The sequence below is a fragment of the Choloepus didactylus genome, chromosome 17 (assembly GCF_015220235.1).
Source record: "Choloepus didactylus isolate mChoDid1 chromosome 17, mChoDid1.pri, whole genome shotgun sequence".
NCBI lineage: Eukaryota > Metazoa > Chordata > Mammalia > Pilosa > Megalonychidae > Choloepus > Choloepus didactylus.
The window spans coordinates 59,987,884-60,015,618 of record NC_051323.1 but is presented as its reverse complement, the minus strand read 5'-3'; the positions used below and the strand labels follow the sequence as shown (position 1 = coordinate 60,015,618).

The 27,735-nt window shown below is 33.8% G+C and overlaps 1 protein-coding gene across 1 annotated transcript; it reads left to right on the top strand.

The window, feature by feature from the left end:
* The first annotated feature begins 101 nt into the window (after positions 1–101).
* YIPF4 (Yip1 domain family member 4) lies at positions 102–26,914 on the top strand. The gene is made up of 6 exons (XM_037806984.1): positions 102–408; positions 7,814–7,967; positions 10,651–10,822; positions 13,552–13,629; positions 16,587–16,700; positions 19,667–26,914. The coding sequence occupies exons 1-6, from the start codon at positions 330–332 to the stop codon at positions 19,802–19,804; spliced, it is 735 nt and encodes a 244-aa protein (XP_037662912.1). The 5' UTR covers positions 102–329; the 3' UTR covers positions 19,805–26,914.
* Positions 26,915–27,735: the final 821 nt, after the last annotated feature.

The window sequence follows — 27,735 nt, the reverse complement described above, 5'->3', positions numbered from 1 at the left end:
CAACAACATGAAGAACCAATCAAAATCTTTCTCCGCGAGCCAATGGGAGAGCACATTACAAACAACCAATCCAAGAGGCTCTATCACTGTTATGGTGCTGTCAGGGCGCCGGCGTCGTGGTGTTTGGGCAGTCGCCACCGAGAGGAGTCTGGTGGGGCTGTCTCGGGGGTAGTCCGGCGGCCGGGTTCGCTCGTCTCGGGTCTCGCCGCCAGCGCTGCATTTCGCCGCCCGCAGTTTGCACCCGGGTGTGCGGCTCGGCGCCGCGGCCGCCTTGGGGCCTGTCCTACCTGCAGCCTCCTTCGCTGCCGCTGGCTCTGAGGGGCTGCGAGATGCAGCCTCCCGGCCCGCCCCCGGCGTACTCCCCCACTAACGGGGACTTCACCTTTGTCTCTTCAGCAGATGCAGAAGGTGAGACTGAGCCCCAGGAGGTTCCGTCACCACGGATGGCGCCGGGGCCCGACGCGATGGGTTCTTTGTAGTGCCGAGGCGGCTGTGGCCGGGTGCGGCGGGCAGGAAGCTACGGGCGCCTCTAGTCCTCGGCGCCGGCTGGGCCTTCCGTGAGGCCCCGAGTGGCCGAGCAGCGTGTTGAGCGCTTTTTTAAAAAGCCCCAAGTTATTCAGCCACATCCTGGCTCTCCCCACTCCGTCTGGTGGCAGGCTTTTCTGGGTGGCTTTGTCACCTCAGGCGTCCCCACGGAACCCTAAGGTTTTATTTGTGGAATTACTGGCTGTTACTCAGAAAAAGGATGATTACATTGGCCAGGATAGGTGTGAGAAAGTGAGAACAAGGTGGGAAAACCGTGTTCCTCTGTTAGTTATCAATAGATGATTTTTTTTTTTTTTTTTTTACTGCGGTTGGATTGGGCACTGGAACTACAAACTTCCCAGAGAAGCTCGTGTTTTTAATTGAATTTGATATCTTGCCTAGGTCCCAGTTTTCCTCCCATTGTATATTGTTTGACCTCAATACGCAGAGAAGTGAACCCGGTGCACTAGCTGAAGACTTCCTTGTACTATTTTGAGGAAGAAACTGTGCTGGAGAGATTTTTCTTACAGCACAGGGAAATCTGTTTTCCTCCTCATCTCAGTTCTTCACCCACTTGTTTGTAACCTGAATCTTTCTCTCCTAGCCTTTTCAAATTGTGCTTTCATTAGACTTTGTACACAAGTTACTTTACAGTGACCAGACTTACTGCCCGATAGGAAAAAATTAATTATACTTAGCGATTGAAATTTCAGCCCAGAGAAAAACCTGGGTTTTCCTCAGAAATCTAATTTCAAAGTGCGTCAATTTCACTTGTTTTCCTTTTTTTCCTCCCTGTTTTGCTTTTTAAGCAGCATTCTTATTTTAAAAGTACGGTAGTTTTGGTTGTAATTTAAATGTAAAATAAATTTTTCTTTCAACAAAGGGCACATATCTAACACATTTCTTTTTAACTTATGAGTATTTGGTGAAATATAGCAACTGAAAAGAGTTGAGTTTGTTTCATCTACATTTGGTAGGATAGTCCATAGGGGAGAGTATCAACTTTAATTTTCCAAATATTTAAAAAAAAGTCTGTTAGTGAAAATCAGAACCTGACATGTGCAGAAACTATCCCTGTTTTTCCTGTTTCATCAACATTCCTACCACTCTGCTGGAACTGCACTTGCTTCCTATCATCTACGGTAGTATCTTCAGCAATATTTCCCGCATGGTAAGTGGTTCCATGTAAAATAAGTTTGGTAAGTAATGGGTTAAGCAAAATTAAACCAGTTTCCTTAATGTAGAATTCTCAGAGCCTTTAATATGCTAGTATTCTGAATATTAAGTGTTGTAGTATGCAGGGTTTTCCAAACTTAGTGCCCATCGAAAACCTTTATGGAAATCATCTCATGGGAACCAGATTCCACAGAACATGCATAAAGAAAACACTTGCTTATAAAATAAAGACAGGTGTTTTTTTCTGCCTGAAATTTACACCTTAACAGTTTGTCCCAACCTAGCTTCTATAACTTGTGGAGGTGAACTCTGTGCATATCTTAGGCCTTAGGTTTCCATGCCTTTTCCTTAGAATGACTTCTCATTCATTCTCTACCCATCCAGCCATTCCTCATGGGATGTTCAGATTCTACCTTTGCATAACCTTCCTGGCTATCTCTCTTCAGGCCTCTTTACTCTTATGGTACCTATGATCAGTCAGCAATATTCATTGTCACTTACCTACAGAAGAGTATATTATGCAGTTCTGGTGGTGTTTTATATTACATATTATCAGTTAGTTTTTTTTAATTGAGATATAATTCACCTACCATAAACGTCACCCTTTTAAAATGTACATTTCAGTAGTTTTTAGTTTATTCACAGAGTTGTACAGTCATCATCACTGTCTAATTCTAGAACATTTTCATCACCCCAAAAAGAAATCCCATATCCATTAATAGTCACTCCCTATTTTACCCTGCTCCCAGCCCTTGGCAACCACTAATCTACTTTCTGTCTGCATGGGTTTGCCTATTCTGGACATCTCATCTAAATGAGGTTATACATTAAGTGGCCTTTGTATCTGGCTTTTTTCATTTAGCATAATGTTTTCAAGGTTCATTCATGTTGTAGTATGAATCAGTATTTCACTCCTTTTTATGGCTGAATAATAGTCCATTGTTTGGATATAGCATCATTTAGATTTTAAACTCCCCAAAGAATCTGACTTCTTTATGTCACTCTTAGGGTGTCATAGAAATAAGCAGTCCACAAACATTTGTTGATAGAGTAATTGATCAGTGTTGAAAATGAGGAAGATAGTAAAATTAAATGCTCTAAGTTTTGTCGTATAGGTTCTATTGCCAAAGGCCAGAAACTTATCTCTGTTCCCTGTCTCACCTACTCACATTCAGTTGGTCATCTGATTGTTTCAGAATACCTCCAGAATAACTGTATAATTTATTTTCCCTTTATTGACACTGCCTCTTATGCAAGTCCATTCCATTATTTCTCATCTATACTCTTTATATTGCCTTCTGAACAGATACCCTGCTCCCATTTCTCCATCTTAAATCATTCCTCTGTAGTTCAGTGAAAAGTGTTTCCAAAATGCAAATCTAATTTTTTTCCAGTTGCTTTATTAAAAGCCTTTAATGTCACATCTTCATTCATTCATTCAACATACATTTATTGATTGCCTACTATGTGCCAGGCACTATCATAAGTACTAGAGATATATATGGTCAAAACAGAATCAAACAACAAAAACATACGGTCCCTCCCTTCGTAGAGCTTACAGATGTTAATTAATCACACAAATGTATCATGATAAACAGTGATAAATGGTATGAAGGAAAAATCCAAGGAACTATGAAAGGACACTGTTTTGTCCGGGAGATCAAAGAAAATTTCCTTAAGTAAAAATATCTGAAAAGTGAAGCATGTATGGCATTAATTTAAGTAGGTTAGAGGAAACAGCCAGTACAGAGGTACTGAGGCAAAAGGGATCCTAGTTCATTCAAAGAACGGGTAGGTTTAGTGTGCCTAGAGAATAGGATCTCCTGTGGGTGGGGAAAGGGCCATAAAATGAATCTGGAGAAGTAGATAGGGCTTGCAGATTATTGGACTTGAGCCAAAAAGCAGTGGGAAACCACTGAAGAATTTTAGATAGGGTGAAAGATTTGTGTTAGAAAAAATTGTTCTGGGCACAGTGAAGTTAAGAGATTGGAAGGAGACAAGAATGACTAGGAGAGAGCAATTAGTGGGCCTTATAATCATGCCAACAAGAGATGATAGCTTAAACTAGCTTGGTGCTTATAGTAGAAAGGAAGAAAAATGGACAGGTCCAAAAAATATTCAGAGTTAAAATTGACAGAATTAGTGGTGGATTGGATGGGGGAGAGAGGGTCATGCAAATGAAGGCAACTGTCAAGGATAATCAGGCTTCTTGTTTATGACATAGCTGAATGGATAGTGATATCAATCACTAAAATAAACTGGAAGAAGACTTTAGATTGCAAAATTTCAGTTTTGGAATATTGAGTTTTGCAAACCTTATAGATGTCTAAGAAGAAGTGTTAGGCTGACAATTGGTTGTAAAAGTCTAGAGAAGGGGACTGGGCTCCCTATATTGCGTTTCGAACTTTACCTTCCTTAATCTTTTTACCCTGGAGGTCTCATGGAACCCCTAAATAAAAATTAGAGTATCTACACCTCACAGTATAATAGTGATCAATAAATTGTAGGTACAATAATCCAATAATTATTTTTAATGCTCTTTTGAGTAAAGGATAATTTTCTGTTTATCTGTTTATCATGACCAAACTTTTCACCTACTCTTTCTATGAGTTTTCCCCACCACAGAAAGTATGTCACCTGTAATACAAGTTAGTAGTCTAGACAGAGGAATAGTTCATTTTTCTTTTTAAAAAATTTCCTACTTGATTTTTAAAATGTATTCATGTAGGTCTTATCACAAATATCTTCTGTATAATATGCTAGTGAAATGTGATATATGGTATGTCATGTGCAAGAAAGCTTTTATCCCCTATTTGAAAGCAAAAATGGCTTTTAACCAGTCTTTGAGGAAAAAAAAAAGATAGTAAAGCAAGGCTTACCTTTTTTTTAAAAAAATTAATCTATTTCTTTTTATAAATTTTAAAACTCAGAAGGCATTACACAGATCTACACATAGGGTAAAATTGCATAGAACTGTATACACAGACAAAAATGAGTGCATGTAAAACTGATGAAGTCTGAATAAGATCTGTGTATTGTACTAATGTCAGTGTCCTGGTTTTGATAGTAATATAAGATGTTAACCATTGGGGGAAACTGGGTGAAGGATACATGCACCTCTCTGTACTATTTTTACAACTTCCTCTGAATCTATAATTATTTAAAAATGAAAAGTTAAAAAAAAGGCTCATAAGGCAAACAAAATTAATTTGTTAAATAATTGGTTTGTTCCAAAATGGGATTTAATTTTTCTAAAGGTAGGCTCCAGAGATTTCATTTAAATATATGTTGTAAATTGATTTTCATTAATATTATTTACAACTTAGAATTTACTGATAGTGCTAAATAGTAAAGCCTCTAAAACCATAAGCCACACTATCTTAATTAAAATAGAACCTAAGACAATTTTATACTACGCTTTGAAAAACATTTTCTTATTTAGTGACATGATCAAGCACCTGTATAGATAGGTCTGACAAACCACAAAATTATTATGCACGTATGCTTGTTTGTTAATATCTTTTATGGGCCTATATATGCATTAAAGTGTTGCTCTTGTGACTAAAATTTACCTTTTCAGTGTGAAAACTACTTTTATTTGTTTTCTGCATATATATCAATTCTGGGTTAGGTTTAAGAAAAAAGCACACAGATTTCATTTTTAACTGAAAGGAGCTGATTTTTGTCCTTGCTCTTGTTGCTTACTGAACAAGGAAAGACTTGCTCATATATGTTAGAAGTTTAAAAGTGTAACACTTTTTAACTGAGGGTCCAGGGTTCATGTCCCTGTTCAGGCGCAAAAAAAAAAAAACAAACAAAATGTTCATTGTTTATTGTAGGATAGTCTTTCTTTCACAGAAATCTAGACCTTGTCTAAAGACTGATCAGTAAATCTCATCCTGAGTGTACTATCAGACTGTATAGACAAAAGTTCTTTCAAAGTGAGGTTCTTAGGACAAGCAAAAGATTTAGAGAAAGGGTCATAAACTTGTTGAAGGGAAAAATGCTGTTAATTTCTGTTCTGCACTTGTTCCAAATGGCTTTCAGTAAGATTGAAACTTAACTGATATTATCCCTTATCTGAGCCCAAATAGCAGGGGCAATATTGCAAAGATTTCCTTTTGAAACATGATTTTTTTTTCAGAGACTCAAATTTCTTTTAAATCCACTTGTTTTTTTTTTTTTGCTATCTTTACTTTGTTTTTATTTAAAAAATAAGAATATTATATGTAGTATATTATATATAGTATAATAAAAAGGAATAATTCAAAATTAGTGTTTTACAATTCTGAATGCCTATCCTAGAGGTAACAACCAAACCAGCTGGTCCTTACTTGGGTTTAATTTAAGTCAGTCTTGCTGCTGGAGCGATTTTGATGCTTTCTCCTATTCTCTGATATTATTCTTTACTTGTTAACTTGCTAACATGCTTCACTAACTACCAGTTTTTTTTTTTTACTTTCCTGTTGCTTTTTTCCACTCACACCTAATTATGTTTTGGGGTGCTGGGGGAGGTGTCAAACTGCTGGTTGCTGGCATTCCTACATTTTCCGTGATATTTTCCTACTTTGCATGGAATGGAAAATGCTACAAAATTTGTAAAATAAGGTGCCTTTTTGAGGTTCTAGCATCCATAATGACAAACTGTTAAACATATGGAATTCTTTAACACTACATTCCTTAGCACTATAATTTATATATTCTTTTTTTATTTAGGTTAAGTATAATTTATGAAGTAACCCCTCAGGATCTTAACTGGCCACTTGAAGAGCAGGCTTTACTAGAGGCCAGGAAACAGTCGTTAAGGTCCTTTCTTGTCTCGCAGTTCCAAGCCTTAAAATGCCACTGCTGTCCTAAAGACTTCCTCATCTTCCTCTTGTTAAATCACGAAAAAGCACCCTTGAACCTGTTGAAATGGAATTTTAGTTAAATTGTAATTCTTTCATTTTCAATTTAGATTAAGACAAAGAAACAGACAATAATTTTGAGAGAATAGTTCAACCACACTTAAGGAAATGTAGCCACAGAATTCTGTGGTGATTACCATCTACAGGGACTGTTTTTAAACTTTAATTCAGGAAGGATAGTGAGATTCTGATGTACTTGTCTTTTATCTCTAGCAGAGTAAGCTTAAACTTGGAAGGAACTTTGAATAGGAAATTGGGGTTTGGAAGGCATGAATGATTTGCTGGATTAATTAGTAGCTAAGCTAGAACTTAACTTCAGAACACAAACTTTAGTATAATTAATTTCAGGAGTTGTCACAGCCAGACCTAGGATGTGAATCATAATTGAGTCATTGAAGTTTAAGCCAAAATTTTAGTGGCAGTTCTTAAAAGCTAATCTAGAATTTAGAGTAATTGCCAATTAAGCTCTCCTTTGTACTGTATATGAAAAACTTACTCTCTTTTCTTTTCATAGGAGGATCTGTGTTAAGAGTGTTCTTGTTTGGTGTTGCCAAAACCATTTTTCTAAATGATATAATTATGAAAAGAGAAGTTAGGTGAAAGAGCAGAGAACGTTTTGCTAGTCAGATTTATCCAGAACTAAGCATTAATATATGAAGCACTTAGCATAGATACTTAATAATTTAATTAAAAGAATACGTGAGAAAGTAGAGAAAAATTATCGAGGTTTCCTTTTGCAAATAAATTATATCTAGTGGTTTATATATATACATAGGTAATGCCTTTAAAAAGCATTTGTACAGTTATTTTGTTCTGAGGTGTTTAATGTGTATAATGAAGAAAAACTAAAATTATATCATATAATGTTTTATATATACCATATACGTATACACTAATATGTATATATTCCATTTAAATTTTAGAGAGTTATTGTTATGTCTAGAGTCTGGTGCCAGTCTAGCCAATTAGCTATGAAACCTTTTATATGCCTTTTTGTCTCTTTCATCTTTTATTTTCTTGTTTGTTTAATCAAAGATGGTTTTTAGATACCTGTCAACTATAAAAATTGAAGATTTTATGAAGTAGCAGATGTTCATAGTGAGAGATCTTCACTAAGATAATTTTCTTAGTTGAATATATGCCCACTTTGGTAAAGATTCACACATTTTACCTTGATTTACAATTTTGTCCTCTTTTCTCCTAAGATCTCAGTGGTTCAATAGCATCCCCAGATGTCAAATTAAACCTTGGTGGAGATTTTATCAAAGAATCTACAGCTACAACATTTCTGAGACAAAGAGGGTATGGCTGGCTTTTGGAAGTTGAAGATGATGACCCTGAAGATAACAAGCCACTCTTGTATGTAAAAATGATAATGTGTATTTTTGGTTATTATAGCTAACTGTAGGATGATTATATTCTTTCATGTTATTTAAAGACAGGTATGGAAAACCTTAAGCTTTTTGGTCAAAGACTATAGCAATTTTCAATTTTACTAATAATGAAAGCCCTAAAATAAGGAGAGAATATTTTTTAACCTATTGAATGGCACAATTTAAAAGAACAGTGATTTTTTGTCACACACACGCATGCACACACACATACCTGCAAGTACACACCAAACTGTTACGGCTTATCTGGTTCTGTCAGCTATCTCAAGTAAACAAGCAATCTAAATTTTAAAACAGGGTGCTTGGGTGCTTGCTGTTCAAACTCAGGCTTAAGACAAATTAAGACTTCTAAGATGATTACCAATCCAAAATCTCTCCTATATAAAAATTTATATAAAAATTCTAAAGCTGCCATTGGGAGTGGGATTATCAGGAGACTTTCAGTTTCTTCATAGTACTTGAAAATTTTAAAGTGATTGTTTATCTTCTGGGAAAAAATGTAAAGAAGTTAACAATTTTGGAAAGAAGAACCTACAGCTTTATAAAATTAAGGCATTACCAAGTGTTCTAGTTTGCTAATGCTGCCGGAATGCAAAACACCAGAGATGGATTGACTTTTATAAAGGGGGTTTATTTGGTTACACCATCACAGTCTTAAGGCCATAAAGTGTCCAAGGTAACACATCAACAATCGGGTATCTTCACCGGAGGATGGCCCGGAAAACCTCTGTTAGCTGGGAAGGCACGTGGCTGGCATCTGCTCCAAAAGTTCTGGTTTCAAAGTAGCTTTCTTGCAGGACATTCCTCTTTAGACTGCAGTTCCTCAAAAAACGTCACTCTCCGTTGCTCTTGGGGCATTTGTCCTTTCTTAGCTTCTCCGTAGCAAGAGTCTGCTTTCAGTAGCAATCTTCAAACTGTCTCTCATCTGCAGCTACTATCTCAGCTTCTGTGCATTCTTCAAAGTGTCCCTCTTGGCTGTAGCAAGCTTGCTCCTTCTGTCTGAGCTTATATACTGCTCCACTAATCAAGCCCCAAGCTGAATGGGTGGGGCCACGCCTCCATTGAAATTATCTCATCAGAGTTATCACTTACAGTTGGGTGGGTCACATCTCCATGGAAACACTCAAAGGATTCCAATCTAATCAGCACTAAAATGTCTGCCCCACAAGATTGCATCAAAGAACATGGCTTTTTCTGGGGGACGTAATACATTCAAACCGGCACACCAAGTTATTCTTTCTAGTAACTGTTGGTAGATCAAATGCTAAAATATCACATCTTTCTTAATGTTAATGTACCCTATTTCACCAAATCTAAGACACCGTGGATTATAAGATGCAGTTATTTTACATATTACTAAGAAAGAAATGGTGCCTAAGCTAGGACGTTAAAGGGCTATATTTTCAATGTAAGGGTAGGTGATAAATAATCCACCACCCAGAATGGGACAGCGAGAAAGTTTGCTTGTTTCATTTGGTGCTGGGTGGGGTGTTGAAAGAAAAAACTGTTTCAAAAAATGTAAACCTGGTTTTCAAGGGTTCTCATAGAGGTTTGAAGTTTGTAAGTCTGCAGCATATAGGTTTGAATTATCAGTATGATCCAAAAAAGTCTCAAGTAGAGAATTTTCTTTTCCAATAGCATTGACTATTCATTCATGTTAAGCCACCTGAAATGATACCTGCTATATTTAAATGCTCATTAATGTAAATGGCTGAACAAATACATTTTGAAGGAAAATCAGTATCCCAGAAAGTCACTACAAAACAGCCTCATGAGAACTCTCACCCACATCAAAACAGTACTTTGTTTTTTGAATCTTGATCCTCATATTTACTCCCATGTTATGGTTGTATCATCTGTCAAGTGTATAAGGTGAAGAAAAAGTTTAGTTAAACAGGGGTTGCACCAGGGAAATAAATTTCTTAATCTCCATATATGTGTTTCAAAACTTGTGTGTCCCAAGTCCATCTTTGAACTCTAGGCCTGCCAGTATCACGGGCAGCATACTAAAGCTATACTGTCTGATTAGCTTATTAATTCTGCATAAATCAAGTCAATCAGTGTATCAACCTGTAACAAATTGTGCAAAATATTCAGTCTTTTGAACTTTACATCATCATTTGATGTCGAACAATGAAGTAAATCCTAACAGTATATAAAAAAAAAACCAGCTTTGTATTTATAAGATTATTTCCCATACTGATTAATCCAGGCAGCTAACTCATTGGTTTATGCAACTTTATTGAATAAAAATAAATTAATTACTAACAGAGCTATTAGTTGATCACTCATCTATGACAACTTGCATCATTTATTCAGTGTCAAGGAGAGAATTTTATTTAAAGTTGTCTCATGTTGGTAATGCCTCCAGAGGTTGGTTAAAGGAAAGGGAGATTTTGGAAGCACTTGGTTTCACTCCAGACTGACCATAATTTTAAGACACTGGTGATTGTGAAATGCAGCTCAACTAGAAATTTGGAAATATTGCAAAAATGTACACCTTGGAAACCGTGAAATATGGTACTTATAATGAAAATATTTTGTGGACCTATAGAAACTTTACTGTCATCTTTAGACTTTTCTTAAATTATTTTGCAACTGTCTCAATACTTAGAAGTATGACTTCTGAGACTTTTATTTTTAAATTATAGGGAGGAACTGGATATTGATCTAAAGGATATTTACTACAAAATCCGCTGTGTTTTGATGCCAATGCCATCGCTTGGTTTTAATAGACAAGTGGTGAGGGACAATCCTGACTTTTGGGGTCCTCTGGCTGTTGTTCTTTTCTTTTCCATGATATCATTGTATGGACAGTTTAGGGTAAGTATATATTATTTTATACAAATTACAAATAAATTTTAAGATGTTTAAAAATTAAATATGGCCCAATAATAGCTGTACTAATACATTTTATGTGAAAAATGTTTTACCTTTACGCAGTATTTCTCACTTGCTCATTTCAGAAGTTGCTCATAATTAAATAAGTAGGGAATATTTTAGAGCTGTACTTTACAAACATTCACAGTGCTTTACAAACATTCACATAGAGAATGTTAATATTTGTATGGCACACTGGGGTAAATGGATGGGTCTACTCCCAGCTGACCAGAAGTGACCAGTCTTGGCTACCCATGCCCTTTCTGAATTCCCTAAGAGATGAAGAGTTTGAAACACAGTACTCATAATCGTGTTGCTACCTCTTATTCATTTTTAATTCTTTTTAAAAATAAATATTTTTAAAAAATGATGACAAAGGTCTCATTATTATTTGTTTTTATACTATTTTGTTTTTATACTATTTCTGATGTTAATAACTTTGTCGTATCTCAGGGCTTTTCTCTTTATCATCAAAATACATATCATTCCCACATTCCTATAAGGAAGAAAAAAGTAACTCTTTACCATGAGTAATTTGGAAATGTATTAGTTTCATGTTGCTGCTGTAACAAATTGCCTCAAATTTCGTGGCTTAAAACAACACAAATTTATTCTCTTATATGGTTCTGGAGGTCAGAGATCCAAAATGAGTCTTAAGGGGCTAAAATCAAAGTGTCAGCAGGGCTGGTTTCTCTGGAAACTCCAGGGCAGAATCTGTTCCTTGCCTCTTCTACTTCTGTAGGCTGCTGGCATTCCTTGGTTGCATCAGTTCAATCTCTGCTTCTGTCATCATATCACCTTCTCCTCTACTGTACTCAAGCCTCCCTTTGTCCTCTCTTTTATAAGAAGAATTGTGATTACATTTAGGGCCTATCTGGATAATTCAGGATAAACTCCCCATCTCAAGATCCTTAATCACATTGGTGAACTCTTTTTGCCATATAAGATAACATATTTCCATGTTCCAGGGATAAGGACATGGACTTCTTGAGGGGGCCTTTATTCAGCCTAATACAGGGAACCTTTGGAGGTATGATTTCTCAGGCTGTATTCATACAGCATCACACTAGTCCTGTTACTGTTTCCCCTAGATTAGAAGTTTATATCAGGTATTCTTTTGGAAGTGTTTTAGGGACTATTAAAGAAGGTGAAGGGGGCTCTGGCCTCCTACCTGCCACCCATGCTCCATCTAGAACTGCTCTCATTTTATCTATTTTGTATCATCTTTCATTTGAACAGAGGGTTTTGTTTGTTTGTGTGTTTGTTTTACTTAACAATTACTTTAAACTTTATTTTTTTAAAATTTATGATCTAATTGTTTTTTAAGTATACAAACAAAATGCAGCAGTGGAGTGTGCCTTTTAGCAGCTGACCAGATCACTGCATTTCTTAGAGATAAGCTATCCAATATTTTAAATCATAGCAACAGTTGATAAAAACAGAAGAAAGTAATCATTTCCATATGAAAAGGCTAAACACAGAAGATTACTGTCCCCATAGAATGTCACTCAATTTGGGTTTATCTGATGTATTCTCATGATTGGATGGAGATTCTGCATTTTTTGGCATGAATACTACAGAAGTAATGTTGTCCCCTTCTTTGTGAATACTATGAGGGAGTACGTGATAGCAGTTTGTCTTATTACTGGTGTTATTAACCTTGATCAGTTAGTTAACCAATGAGGTGGTACTACTCAGTTCCTCTACTGTAAAGTTGCTCTTTTCCCCTTTCTAAATTAGTAAATATATTGTGGAGATACTTTGCAACTATGCCAGTATCCTGATCCTTATCAAACTTTAGCCCACTAATCTTAGCATTCATTGATGGATCTTGCAAGCAGCAGTACTACCACAGTGTTTGCTGAATAGTGATTTTCTATTTCCCTCATTCTTTCCATATTTAATTGGTACTCTTCTCTGAGGGACAGCTATCCCTTCTTTCTCATTATTTAATTATTCAGTTATTTATATCAGAATGGATTCATGGATATTTATTTTATTAACTGGGTTGAAATTCAGTACTCTATTTTATTGTTCACATAGTTCTAGCTCTAGTCTAGAACAAGTTCGTTTTAGAACAAGTCCTAGCTCATTTTATTGGGGAATGTTATTTAGAAAGCAGGTTCTAGCTGATAAGCATGCTTATGTTGCTACTAGGATATAATTGTTTCTAGACCCTCCCAGCAGATAGACCTTGGAAATGTATGTATATAACATTACTTTAAATCTAAGGAATTAAAGTTATCTGCAGTGTCTTCCATATTCTATTACATGGATAAATGTGTAATTAATATAAGTTTTAAAGACCTCTGGAGAAGATTGGTAACATTTCAGTGATTAATTTTTCTTGCAGGATGCTGTAAACCAGAGGGCTGGGAGTAGGCACTTTGTGCTTTATTATTTTTTGTAGTAATCTTTTATCATAGATCTTGAAATACTGAAGTTTCTTGGGCAATTAAGTATTGCTAAATCAATTTTGGATGTAAATTTATATTACACATTATATTCTTATTAAGTTTTGGAAAGATACCTGGAAACCCCCACAACCTCTCTATCACCTGAAATTAAGCATGTTGAGCTATCTTATATAGCAAAAATTGAGTTCCTGGAAAATTATCCGCTTATTTGGAACAAAGACATTGACTGCATAAAATACCTTTTTGTTTTCCCAGGTGGTCTCATGGATTATAACCATTTGGATATTTGGTTCTCTAACAATTTTCTTACTGGCCAGAGTTCTTGGTGGAGAAGTAAGTAGTTAATTTTGAAAGTGGCCTTGCTTTTTATGTTAAGTTTTATTTTTGATACTGCAGATACCATCAGTAGCTATACTCATTTTAACTGTTTCTTGTCCCAGAATTGCTTTTAGTTATGCTAGTTCCTTTAAAATGATCTATTAATCAACGAATTAGTAATTTGCTTACTCAGTAGTATTATCAGAAATGAATAAGAAATCAGAGATTCCATCCCTCCCCTCAAATAATTTATACCTGTTTAGGGAAGCATATAATTTATTCTCTGTTACAGCAGTTCTCAAACTTTCTGATCTCTAGTTCCTAAAGAGCTTTTATTTATGTGGGTTATGCTTATCAATGTTTCCAATGTTAGAAACTAAAACAGAAAATTTAAATATTTATTCACTTTAAAATAACAATAAACCAAGTACATGTTAAAATAAATAATACATTTTTAAGAAAATTAACTGTATTCCAAAACAAAAAACATTAGTGAGAAGAGTGGCATTGTTTTACATATTTGCATATTGCTTTAATGTCTACCTTAATGGAAGATAGCTGGATTCTCATGTCTGCTTTCTACAATTGAGTCTGTCATTATATGTTGTTTTTAATTAAAGTATATGAAAAAAATGTGGCTTCACACAGATATGTAATTGGAAAAAGGAGGTATATATTTTAATAGCCCTTTCAGATCATTGTGGATATTCTTCTCTGATACTGTACGAAAACTTGAGAAGTAGTTTCTTAAAAAGTTTGTTGCAATGTGGAATCTAAGACTATATCAATTAACTTTTCATACTGTTTCATTAAAATTCACTTTGAATGAGTCTTTTTACCCACACGTGATTTTATAACATCATGCATTGTTCATTTGGAAAACACTGGCTCACTTAGCTATGCAGGTCTTCCAGATGTTGACACATAAAGTATCAGAAAGTCACATTCATTAATATCACCACCTATTTCCTCAGAGAAGTCTTTATTGGAAAACTGTCAGGCTACAAATTTTCCAAAAGTCTTATTTTTGCTTAAAAGCTTAGATTTTATCATTTGCTGCAAATACTATCAGTTGTCTTCCTTGAAGCTATAGGCTCACTTTGTTCAAGTCTGAAATAACTGTAGTTTGTAAGTGTTTTTTCAAAAAAAAAAGTGTTCTATGAAAAAGCATCTGATTCAGTTCATCACTCAGTCGCACAAGTGCTTTTCCTCAGGATAACCATTGAAGTTCACTATACAGTAGAAGAGCTTTATTTGGATTTCCCGTTTTCATACAGAATATTTAAAAGACATGTACTCCCTCAGACTCACTGGAATGCCTTTAAAACAAAACAAAACAGAAAATAAGTGTTGGCAAGGATGCAGAGAATCAGGAATGCTTTCTGTTGTTGGTGGAAATGTAAAATGGTACAGCCACTGTGGGAAACAGTTTGGTATTTCCTCAGAAAGTTAAACACAGAACAACCATATGACCCAGCAATCCCATTTCTAAGTGTATACCCCAAAGAATTGAAGCCTGGAACTCAGACAGACATTTGTATACCAGCGTTCATAATAGTATTATCCACAATAACCAAAAGGTGGAGGGAAGCAATCTAGATGTCCATCTACATGTGACAGAATAAATAAAATGTGATATGCACATACAATGGGATATTACTTAGCCTTAAAAAGGAATGAAGTCCTGCTACATGCCACTACATGGTTGAACCTTGAAGACATCATTTTGTGTGAAATAAATCAGACACAAAGGGACAGATACTCTGTGATTCCACTTAAATGAAATGGCTATAATATGCCAATGCATAGAGACAGAAAGTAGAGTATAGGTTTACCAGGAAGGGGGAGAGGGGGAATGGAATGGGGAGTTACTGCATAATGGGTGTAGGGTTTCTGTTTGAGGTGATGGGAAAATTCTGGTGATAGATGATTGACACCTAACTTAGAACTCTTGAATATATTTAGAATAACATTTATCTACCAAACCTTTTCACTCTGCACCTGGAAATTTAGAATAATTTTACCAAAAACTTACAATTACATTTTTTTCATATATATTTCTCATATTCTATACAAACCTGGTTTAATATTTATATAAAAATAGATATCACTAATTTTTTTGGTAATTTTAGGACTGTTGATGTAGGAGTTTAGAGACCTAGATCTTAATTTGAACTCTGTCACCTACCAATTTTGCTTTCCTGAGCAAAATCGCCTTGTCTAAGACTCAGTTTCTTCATCCTGGGAACAGTAATACCTTCTTCATACGGTTATTATGAAGATAAGTGAAGTAACATATGAAGCCCTGTCACAGAACTTGGCACATACTAGCTACTAAAAAATACTTTTCTCTTCAAATCTCCTCCCTCCCCCTTCACCTTCTCTTCTTGTCTGCCTTTGTTACATCTAGCTTCTCTACCTTGATTTTTTAATCTAAGTAAGATGATTGTGGTCCCTTTTAATCCTCCTACAATTTAAGGGAAGTAGTAACAGAGTGTACTGTAGTGATTTACTGAAGGTAATTGGATATATGTCTGAAACTCAAGAGAGCAATAAGGGCTGGAAATGTAGATTAGGGTGTCATGAGAAAATTGATGATAATTGAAGCTGTGCTGGTGGGGTGAGACTGCCCAAAACATGGGAGACTTGATAATTCTGAAGATGTAAAAATTTCTCTAACTAAATTAATCAAAAAATGTAATGCAGTTACAAAATTCCAACAAATATTTTGAGGAATAGAAACAAAATTTTGCTCAAAGTCATCTTGGAAAAATGTATATTTGAGATAATCTAGGAAAGTTCTTGTGAATAGTGTATATATTTTATATGATAATTTGAAATATACTAGGTATGATACTTGTTTCTTTTTAATTCTCTTGTGTATGTATGTACAACAAAGAATATATGATGTTCATTAGTAATTAAATATCTTGATTTCTATGATACTTATTTAAAATTTTGAAAATTCACAGGTTGCATATGGCCAGGTTCTTGGAGTTATAGGATATTCATTACTTCCTCTTATTGTAATAGCCCCTATACTTTTGGTGGTTGGATCATTTGAAGTGGTTTCTACACTTATAAAAGTAAGTAGTGTGTGATATATAAAGTAGTGTACTATTTGCCAGTGACAAAACTATACTAGTTGTCTGACTAAGAATATCGTAATTATAACTGCTTATCAAACAGTTGGTAGTGCTTTGTAACAGTGACCTTCCTCACTGATCTTACCAATTGTATTTCTTTTATTTTCCCATTTTAATCTGCTGGAAATTATAATTTTTGTCTAGGGAAAAAAGAACAAATTAAAAATCAGGATATTAAGAGAGTTTTTTTAATGTTGAAATTTTTTTCCTATGTTTATCATATGAGTTCATCTTTCATTTCACTTGGATTTTGAAGGAGATATTTATTTAAAATTCCACTGGATGTTTATTTAATAGCTGCTACTTCTGTTTGAATAGTAATTTTCTTATCAAATATGACAGTTATAGTTCTAATAAATTGGCTTTTCTGAATTGCAGAGATCAGGACTTCTTTATGCTTTGTTAGATTTACCTTAATATTTGAAAACATTTTAAACATTTACTGGTAATATTAAATACTAATAATACATACTGAGTTTTCAGCATTTATTAATTTTGAACAACTTTAGAAGATAAATGACTGCTTTAACACATGTGTTTATAGTACAGAGTAAATGTAATTTTTTTCTTTATGGGTAATAGAACTACTTTCAAAACTGTCATTATATAGCCTCCAAACTAAAATACTTGTTTTTAAGTAGTCAGAGCCACTTAATTTTTATGAGATTTGATTCTATTTAAAGTTCATTTGCTAATTTGAATATAAAAGAAACAGTGATTCCTTTTAGAATTGGGTAACTACAGGCTAATACATCATATAAGCGTTGGATATTGAAAAGAGCGTGGGTATTAGAACCAGTCAGTTCTGAATTCATATCCTCGTGTTGCCATTTATTTGCTGTCTCATCTTGAAAAGATAGCTTAACTTTTCTAACCCTTAGTTTGCTCATCTGCAAAATGCGAATCTTAAGTACTTTTTAGGGTTTGTTATGAGGATTTTGAAGTAATATGATGTCTAATACAAAGTTCTTGGCACACAATAGGCACTCAAATGATAGCTCTTGCTATTGCAAATATTATAAAAGAATATTTTGAGAACATCTTTTTATGTTTGAACTTTGAACACTTTAGGGACCATGGAGAAAACTAATCTTGCTTTCCTCTACATTTTAACCCTAAAACTTTAAAAAGGAAAAAAAAATGGCAGTCCATCCATTATCGAAACTTAGTTTAAAACTTGTACAGTGCAGCAGCTAGCCCCATGCTGGCCTTTAATTATCCTAGCCTTAGTGTAACATACCACTTTACCAAATCATTCAGGTTCACTTCCTGCTGTGTGTTTTATTTGGGTTAAAGCCTCTTTGAATACTTCTAAGTCTACTCATTGTCTTCTGGTCATTTTTAGTCACATAATTCAAACTGAAATTTGAACTTAATATTCTTTATGCAACGTAAGAATGTATAATTATAAAATGGAAAGATATCTATGTTTTTCATATCATTTCAAATTCAGGATGGAATTATTTTTAAATTTCATATTTTTCTTTACCAGTTTTTTTACCTAATCACTCAAACTGTTTATAGTGAACTATTGGGCATGTTTCTCGTGTCAATCAAAAGTTTGTTGAGAAATGTGATGGAAAACTCTAATCAATTAACTGGCATCAGAATATACTTTAATCTATAAGCTCTAATTTTATTTACCATTAAATCTCTATAATTCTTATTGATTTTTAGCCATTTATTTATAATGAAAAATGTTTTAATCATAATTAACATACCAATGCAATTCGATTATAAATGTTTCATATTTCTCTATATTTTTCTGTTTGAAATTTTTTGTAGTTTTTTTCTTTGTTTCTTTCTTTAAGTGCACAACCACAGTACAAAGCTTCATCATCCCAAATACCTTTTCAATCAGTCTGCCAATATTTATTTTATACTGTACCAGTGGTTCTCAACTGGGGGTGAATATTCCACCCCACCCCCACCCCAGGGGATATTTGACAATGTCTGGAGATATTCTGGGGTGTCACAAAGGGTGGGGGTGGTGAGGGATGTGTTACCAGTATATAGTGGCTAGAGGCCAGGAACAGTGCTGAACATACTGCAGTGCACAGGACAGCCCCCCACAGCAAAGAATTTTCCAGCCCAGAATGTCAGTGTGTGAGGATGAGAAAACCTGCTCTGTGCCAAGATTGTTTTTAATCAGTTTCACTGATTTCTGCCCTTGAAGTTCTTCCTTCATTTTATGCTTTTGTAAAACCCTTTGGGTGACTGCATCATTAAGTACTATATAAGTTTCCTGTGGAAATAATTAAAAATATGTATAATTAGAAAATCACAGTGTATTTTTTTAACTTTTGACCAAAATGTAATATTTTCCTCCTTTCTATTTAACCCTTTACTTGCACCTGTGCCTGGGAAAACATTGTGATACTTAACAAAATAAATACTGTGTACAATTTTCACTTAGTCTGTTTTTAACTTTTTAGACAGGAAAAGAATGAAAATTTTTCTACTTTGCCTGGACCAGTTAGTTTTCTTTCAACAGTCGATTTTCTTTCAGCAAATTGGCCCAATAATAGTTTTCCTAAAAATTGCCTAATCATAAAAATCACCAGGGACATTTGTTATAAAGACTGATACTAGACCCTTCCCTTAGAGATTCTGATTCTGCAGAACTGGAGTGAGTCTTATCTTAATAGTTGATAAGATTTGGTAAGAAAAAAGGTGATAAGATTTAATAAGAAAAAAGCCACATTTACAAAAGCGAAGGAGCAGAGCAGAACAAGGGCCAACATTCTTAATAAGTTGTTAACATTCTTTATAAGTTTTACTATTTAACCATAGTTGGTTGTCAAAAAATATCATAAGTGTTATTTTTACTCTATAGTATCCTAAAAGTTATTTGACTTGCTAATATGCCGCTTTTTGTCTTTTTTTTTTTTTTTTTTTTCTTAAAGCTGTTTGGTGTGTTTTGGGCTGCCTACAGTGCTGCTTCATTGTTAGTGGGTGAAGAATTCAAGACCAAAAAGCCTCTTCTGATTTATCCAATCTTTTTATTATACATTTATTTTTTGTCCTTATATACTGGGGTGTGATCTGAAAAAGTGACACATGAGTAGAAAAGGCAATGTTACATTTGTGTGTAGGCTGGGAATTCTTGCTAAGGAAAGTGGAAAGACCTATTGCTGGTAAAATTTTACACGTTCCAGATCTAAAGGCAGGTTTAAGGTCTTAAGTTTTTTTGTATTTAATTAAGCATTTGCAGTCATCTGGGTTTTTTTGGTCAGAATTCTAGATTCTGTTTAATTCCTTATATTCCAGTGAATAAAATATAAAAGCATTGTGTTTTTAAGATTGTGTCAATATTCACCTAAAAACTTGTGCCAAAAGCAACTGGACTGGTAACTGTATTTCACTTGAAGGGCAAAATATGACAAGATCTTGATAATCTAAAAGTGCAATTTTTTTCTTTGAGGAGCTTTCTCTTTCACTGCCGATCCTGTAGATATATATTTATATTTATACATTTATATTTATGAAATAATTATTATTCACAAAATGTATTTCTGAATAAATTGAAAATTGAGATATTTTAAATCTGATGCTTAGACTTTCTTTAATTTGGCCATTAACCTTTTTTATTTATAAATTTAAATTTGTTTTTTAAATTGTATATAATTTTTAAAATCTCATATATGCTTCAGTACCCCTTTTTAAGAATTCTTAATAACTACTAAAACTAATTTTAATAGTCGCTGATACAGATTTGGTTTGTTTGGATGTGCTCTTAAAAACCATTTTTGAATGTCTAAACATCTGATTTAAAGTTTCTGTTTATCTTTCTGACCAAGGGAGCAGGAGGTATAATGTATATGGCATTCATTAAAACTGTTAATATGTAGAAAAACAGTAATATTTATAGCATCAGTAAATATTTTTAAAGTGGTACTCCTAAATCATAAAAGTTGCTGGAAAGAGTCCCCTAAAATCTTGTGGTCCTGAACAAATGTTACATGAAGTAGAAAAAATAAAATGCTTCCCAGCTGTGTGTTTCGTTTTATAACAACTTGTCCTGTGTTACTTGATATTTTAGCAAGTATCAGGTACTCTCTAGCAAATGCACAATTTTTCTAATGGAATATTAAGAATTTTTAATACTGAAATTTTTGTTGCAAGTAATTCATCGGCTCTAGATGTACCTTTAATTAATATTATTTTGTAAAGTGGATAAAATATTTTGTTTACAACTGCAAAGTAGCAAATGCCTATTAACTAATAGCATATTATTGTTTATCCTGTTGTCTCAGGTGAGAGGGTTAACTGCAGTTCTCAAGATAATATAGCCATCTCTTGGTATATATTCTTTTAGCAACCTTATCCATTAGGAAATACCCAGCAACTCTAAAACAAGCCTATAAATTAGCAAGTTATCAAGTTCATCTCTCTTCCTTTCCCAAAACGAAACAAACAAAAAGATAACTTATCTTGAGCTGCAGGAAAAGTGAGTAAGGATAATGTAGAAAATCACAGATACTGATTTTTTGAAAACAGATTAGAAACACCAGAGAAGGAGAATTTATAGAACTTAAAATAATGTGAAATAGTAAGGAAGGATCTGTGGCAACAGAAGCAGCAGCTGTAAAATAAACAATTTTCACACTTCAGGAGTTCCTGAAGCCATTACTTACTGGAATGGATTATTGTATTTGGTGCTCACATAGTGTTGACCCTGTTATCTTCCCCCACAAACCTGAGGATCAAAACCAAGGGGTGAAATTTTACTCAGTACTAAGTCAAGGTATTTTAGGACACCTCTATTAAAAATGGTTTAATTTTTAAAGCCATCAATGCTTTAAGGGGTAAATGGAAAACTCACTTATATGGATCATATTTATTCCTAATGATATAAGATAAAGTGAGGTATTTTGTTCTAAAAAAGATATTTAATCTTGGGAACTGCCTTGCTCAGGGTATATGTAAGTACATTTTACAATGTTTCAAGTTCAGCCAACATTTTCATGTGCTAATGAGCAAAGCAGCTAAAACAGATTGTCAGTTTGAAAAACATGATTGTAAGTGTGTACATGACACACTGCTACAGTTAATAATGGCATTGCTACAGTTAATAATGGCAAATTGTCAATGTTCTCTCTTTGAATTTTTATAAGATAATATTTTCTGTTATACTGATTTTAAATAATGATTTCCAACATAAATATTAGTTCATTAATATTTTACAAACAGAATTAGCCAGATGTCATGTCCTTTGTTTCTTTTTACTTGTGTGTGTGTGTGTGTGTGTGTGTGTGTGTGTGTATTTTTTTTTAGTAGTACCTTTAGATGTAGTCCTGATGGATAGTGATTCTCTAAAAAAGAAATTATGAGACATGTTTGCTTCTGTTTCAAATTGATTGTAAAATGGTTGAAATTTTGATTAAAAATGAAACTATATCTATATTAATCAAATGTTTTGTTAAGAAGTAGTTTGGAAAGATTTGTAGTTTTATGAACCATTAACCATGAACCATTATTTCTAAGGTTTATAAGACAGTTTTGTGCACAATAATGTGTCAGTTTCAAAAAGTTTCCCAAATATTAAATTTATAGTCTACATTAGTGAAAATTTGCATTGACTTAAAATATGAAGTAGATTTTTTGGTTTAAATATTGGTTAAAATTTAGTCAGTTTCTTTTTTTCAATATCAATAAATGAATAAAATGCCTCAACAACGTAATAAAAACACTGAGAATATTTTTGACATTCAACAAAGTCAATAATTGAATATTTGAAAATGATTGTCATTTATCTTTTACATTTCTACAGTTTTAGGCTTTAGGGAATTGTGACATATTTGTTTTTAAAAATATCTTCCACACAATTCTATCAAATTGTTGGCAGTCTGAAACAAGTCTTAGTGTGCTCAAAATCACCCTCAGCAGTTCCCTACATTAATATTTCAGTTAGGTAAACAAATAATAATGTTTTATCCTTTTTCATAAATGGTTTCTTTAATTGAACCCTTGTGCCTTGTACTACTTTTCAGTTTCCCTTTAGAAATTGAGTCACAAATGCTCAATTGTATAACTTCCTGGCAATAATTTGTGTGTTTGAGAAGCCATTGCCACTTTTTGAGTAAATCTCTAGAGTATGATTTTTTACATCAGTAAATTAATTCACTAAAAGCTAGATATTCTTATATCTTAGAACTTCAAATCATATTTTCTGAAGAAAAAGTCAGTTGTAAATTTATTTTCTTTATAGCAAACTGGTATGAATTTTAGACCCTAACATGACTTTATGGAGTTTCGTAGGTCTGAAAGAAATGGATAAGAGGATATTCCCTTATTAAACATGAACCTTGTGGTTAGGTTTCTCTTGAAATTCTTTTGATATGCTGAGATTGAATTTGGAGGTTAATTTAGGGAAAGAATGTCAGGAGGATTACAATAATAGTAGTAAAGTCATTCCCTACTTTACATTTTATATTAGTGGTAGTCCTGCTTTCAACTTACCTAATATTCAGCAACATATCCACAAGTTTTTACTTTGAAGCTATTTCACTTATAGTTTGCAATTGCTTGAATAAAATTTTTTTTAATTCTTTAAACATCCCTTCTAAATAGCTCAGGGGTATACTGATGCTTTCACTGAGATTATTTTAGGTTAGTTGTTAATATGATAAAGAATATTTTATAAAAATAGTTTGAATTTAACTTGTAATTAGGTTATATAAAGATAGTTAATACTTATGAAAAATGTTAGCATTCCTTCTTGTAATAATTTTGTTAAATTAACACTCAGAATATATGTAAATTAGGTTTATCAAGAATAGAAACGGGTTTTCTACAACTGTTGGCACTGAGCAACTTTTATTAAAAACTATACAAGCCAAAACTGACCCGAGTACTTACATAGCATTAAGTGAAATTACACAGAATGATTGGTTGTGGGGAGAAATTTGTCATTTGGTGATAAAGAGAAAAAGATAATAAAAAGCAGATTGCTGCTATTCACGGTATAAGCAATCATAGTCATAAAATAAAGATTGAAATTTTACATTTTTATTTTGTAGTGATCCTACTCTCTTTTTTGTAACTAATCAGTTCCCTGTAAAGTAGTATGCACCATTTGATAATGAGACAATCCATGTTTTATAATTCTTATCCAGAATTACTTGTTACGATAATAGTCTCTCTAAAGAAAACAGCAAAAATATTGTTCATGATTTGGGCTTAGTTGCTCAGTCCTTTGCCAGATGGAAGTTCACAAAATCTTGTTCTAAGTGCAAATTTATTTTCAAAGGATGGTTCTGGTAGTGGTCCGAAGAATGAAACATTGAGAAGAAATGGCGTTTGGATTGGGCATCCTCAATGTGAAGGGATAATAGAAGAAATTTATCAAGTATTTATTAATTCCTTAAAACATTACATTGTGCCAAGCACTATGCTAGGTGCCAGGTCTACAATGGTATGCAAAAAAGACCAAACGCACCCTGACCTTAATGAGCTTATTTTGTGGGGATGATAGCCAAAAAATTTCACAAATTGTAAAATAATTATAAAACAATTGGAATTGTGACATATTGAGAGTGAGGTCTGTCCTGACAAGAGAGAGTATAATAGAGGAATTAGAGCAGGGAAGGCTTCCCTGAGGCAGTGATGCTTGAGCTGAGATCTTAGAGATAAGTAAAAGCTAACTAGGTAAAGAGAGGAGGAAGAGTCTTCAAGATGGAGGGAGCAGCAGATGAGTAGAAGGAATGGAATGCCAGTTTGGCTAGAGTTAAAATTGAAAAAGTTGGGACCACACTGTATCTCACATTCTAGGCCATGTTTTCTTTGTCAGAGCTTTTGATTAGAAATACAGTATCAGAAAAGTGCTGAAAGTCAAGATACACAATTTCAGCCTTGGTATATATACCCAACAAAAATTCATGCACATATGCCACAAGAGACATGTGCAAGAATATGCATAGATTATTCATAATAGCAAAAAATTGAAACGTTATTCAACATAGAATGGGTAAATAAATGGGTTTATTTATACAATGGAATCTTATGAAGTAATGAAAATAAATGAACTAGAGCCACATGCAACAACATGGAGAATTTCACAAGCATATGGAGTGATGAAAGAAGTCAAATAATAATGTGTACTTTATTACTCCACTTATATGAAGTTCAAACAGGCAGAATTAAGCTGTAGTATTCAGAGATGCATACTGAAGTGGCAAAGTCTTGTAAACAGCTTTATTGAAGTAAAATTTATTCATTATAAGTGTACAGTTTGATGATTTTTAGTAAATTTGCACAGTTGTACAGCTGTCACTACAATCCAGTTAGCAAAGTCATTTTAATAAAAAGCAAGAAAGTGACCACTATGAAAGTCAGGATAGCAATTCCCTTTAGTCAGGGGAGAGGTTTGTATTTGGAAAGGGACATGAGGAGGACTTCTGAGATTGCTGGCAATGTTCTGTTTCTTGACCTGGATGATGAGTTCATGAGTGTTTGGTTTTTAATAATTCATTAGGCTGTATGTTTTATGTACTTTACTGTATGTGTATTACACTACATGATTTTAAATGTTTAAGTGTTTTAGACAAATTATACATTTAAAATAAATTATAACTTTGCATCTCACTTCATATAACATTATATCATAGCCATTTTTTTCATATTATACAAACTTCATAACCACCTCTTTGGAGAGTTCTTGCTTGAAGGACCTAACCATCCAACCATGTGCCCCAGTTAGTCTCTGATACATTATTGCTTATTTCATTTGTAACCGTTATTACTCTGTATCTAGGGCTTGTAAAAAAAAAAATCCCTATACTTTAATGCAAGCTCCCTGAGGCAGGAACATTTTTTGATAATGTTCATCAGTGTATTCCTCGTACTTTTGTTGATTACATGAACCTGGTCATTCAATTATGAATTCAAATCCAGATCCAGTGGGTTTCAGAACCTGTAAATTATGTCTTTCATGAAGGATTAAGGCTAGGCAGAATCTTAGAGATCATGTAATAAGTGTAATCATACCTGACACAGATGAGGAAACTAAGGCCCAAGGAAGGATTGTCCAGAGTTAACACTAGTGATCTCTAAAGTTGGGGCACAACTTTAAGTCTTGAAACTCCTGGTCTAGTGCTTTTTCTATTACAACGTGCAACAGTGGTGGTGCCAATTTGCACCATAATCCATCATATGGGTTATTGGCACATCTTTCCCTTCTCCTTTTTAATCTTTTCTATTTCACTTTTTTTTAAATCCACTATTAATCTTGGACTTACATATACTACACATTAATATCAAATAGTTAAGGCTCATAGGGCTATTGTGAGGACTAAGCAAGCTAATTAATATAAAGCACATAGAATAGTCCAAGCATTCAGTAAGTACTATTTTATTAGCTATTAAAACTGAAGCCATTTAGACAATGAAACAGGAGGGTTTCCAGAAATATATCTGATTATACATGGGAAGTTAGTATGTGATAAAAGTAGTATGCCAAACTGGTCCAGAGAGATGAATTACTAAATGAGTGAGGATACTGTGTCAAATAGTAACACATTTAGCTGCAAACCACACACAAATTAAAAAAAAACAAAACAAAACTAAGGTCAATGGCTTAACGGAACGGGATTTTAATTTTCTCAACAAGAGATCTAAGGGTGCATAATCCAGGATTCAAATCGCAGCTTAAAAATAACTTTAGGGGCTCAGGCTCTTTGTATCTTTCTACTCTGCCATTTGTAGTGAGTGGTTTTCATCCTTTTTGCCTCAAGATAGTGCTTTATTTCCAGGTATTACATGTAAGTTCTAAGCAGGAAGAAAGGTGAAGGTTAGGAGCCAAATGGAGTATCAGTCAAAATTGTCTTGATTTAAAATCTTCTGGAAGCCCCAACCAGTTACTTCCTCCTATACCTCACTGGACCCAACTGAATCATATGGCCTTCCCTGCTGCAAGAGAGTCTGGTAAAGTTCTAATCGGGCATACCGCTGACCTGAGAAAAGTCAGAGGTCTGTTAGTAAGGAAAAATGGACACCAGGTATGTAACCAACAGTGTCTGAAAAAGATACAGTAGGTCATTCAAGAAAATATAAAACTGGATCTATATGTCACTTGTTACACCAAAGTAAAATACAGATGCATCAAATATTAAAAAAAAAAACAGAAAAAGCAGGAATTAATTTTTCATACAATATTTGAGAGGATAGAGCTTTCAAAACATGATGCGAAACACAAAGGCCATAAAGGAAGACATTAAGATACTTGACTATATTTTAAAACAATTGCATAAGAAAAAGATGATTGGGAGAAAATATTTGCAAGACTAACTTCCTTAATATAAAAATAACATTTAAAAATAAATTGTTAAAATGGAAAAATTAAATTTGATATATAATATTTAAAAGTTTTTATAAATCATTAAAAATGGGCAAAGACTATAAATGAGTCATTCAAGTGGAAAAATAATAAAATAGTCAACAAATATATATAAAGATGCACAAATTCATTTGTGATTTGAAGGAAATTAAAACAACAGTTTATTACTTTTTGTGCCTCGCATTGCCAAAAAATGAAAAGATTGATAATACCCAGTGTAGGCTGGGATTATGAGCAGGTCTTATATTTAGTTGATACACACCAGCAGGACTTCCCAATTGTTAAAATATTTCAGTGAGCCAGTACTGTTGGTGAATAGTATTATTGTAACTGCAATAGCACTAAAATTGATAAATTATGTAAATTGTAATGTAAATGCATTAGTTCTATTTTAACAACTATTGATAAATGGGCCTTCTGTTGTAATGATATCTGAGAAACATTTACAAATTAACTGCCAGCTTGGCCTGTATAGTAAGTAATGTGGCTACATTATGCATTACCCATGAAGCATTCTATGTGCCAGCATTGCTACTTCTTCTAAATAGTTTAATTTTTTTATTTGGTTTTACTGTTACTGCATTGTAATTCTTAGGTAAATAGTAAGTACAGTGTTTTCATATTTTAAATTTGAAATTA

Bases quoted from the DNA above. Each gene is read 5' to 3' on its own strand.
- YIPF4 (XM_037806984.1), top strand. From the start codon at position 330: ATGCAGCCTCCCGGCCCGCCCCCGGCGTACTCCCCCACTAACGGGGAC. The intron at 409-7,813 runs GTGAGACTGAGC...TTTTCTCCTAAG, and splicing joins CTCTTCAGCAGATGCAGAAG to ATCTCAGTGGTTCAATAGCA. The intron at 13,630-16,586 runs GTAAGTAGTTAA...GAAAATTCACAG, and splicing joins CCAGAGTTCTTGGTGGAGAA to GTTGCATATGGCCAGGTTCT.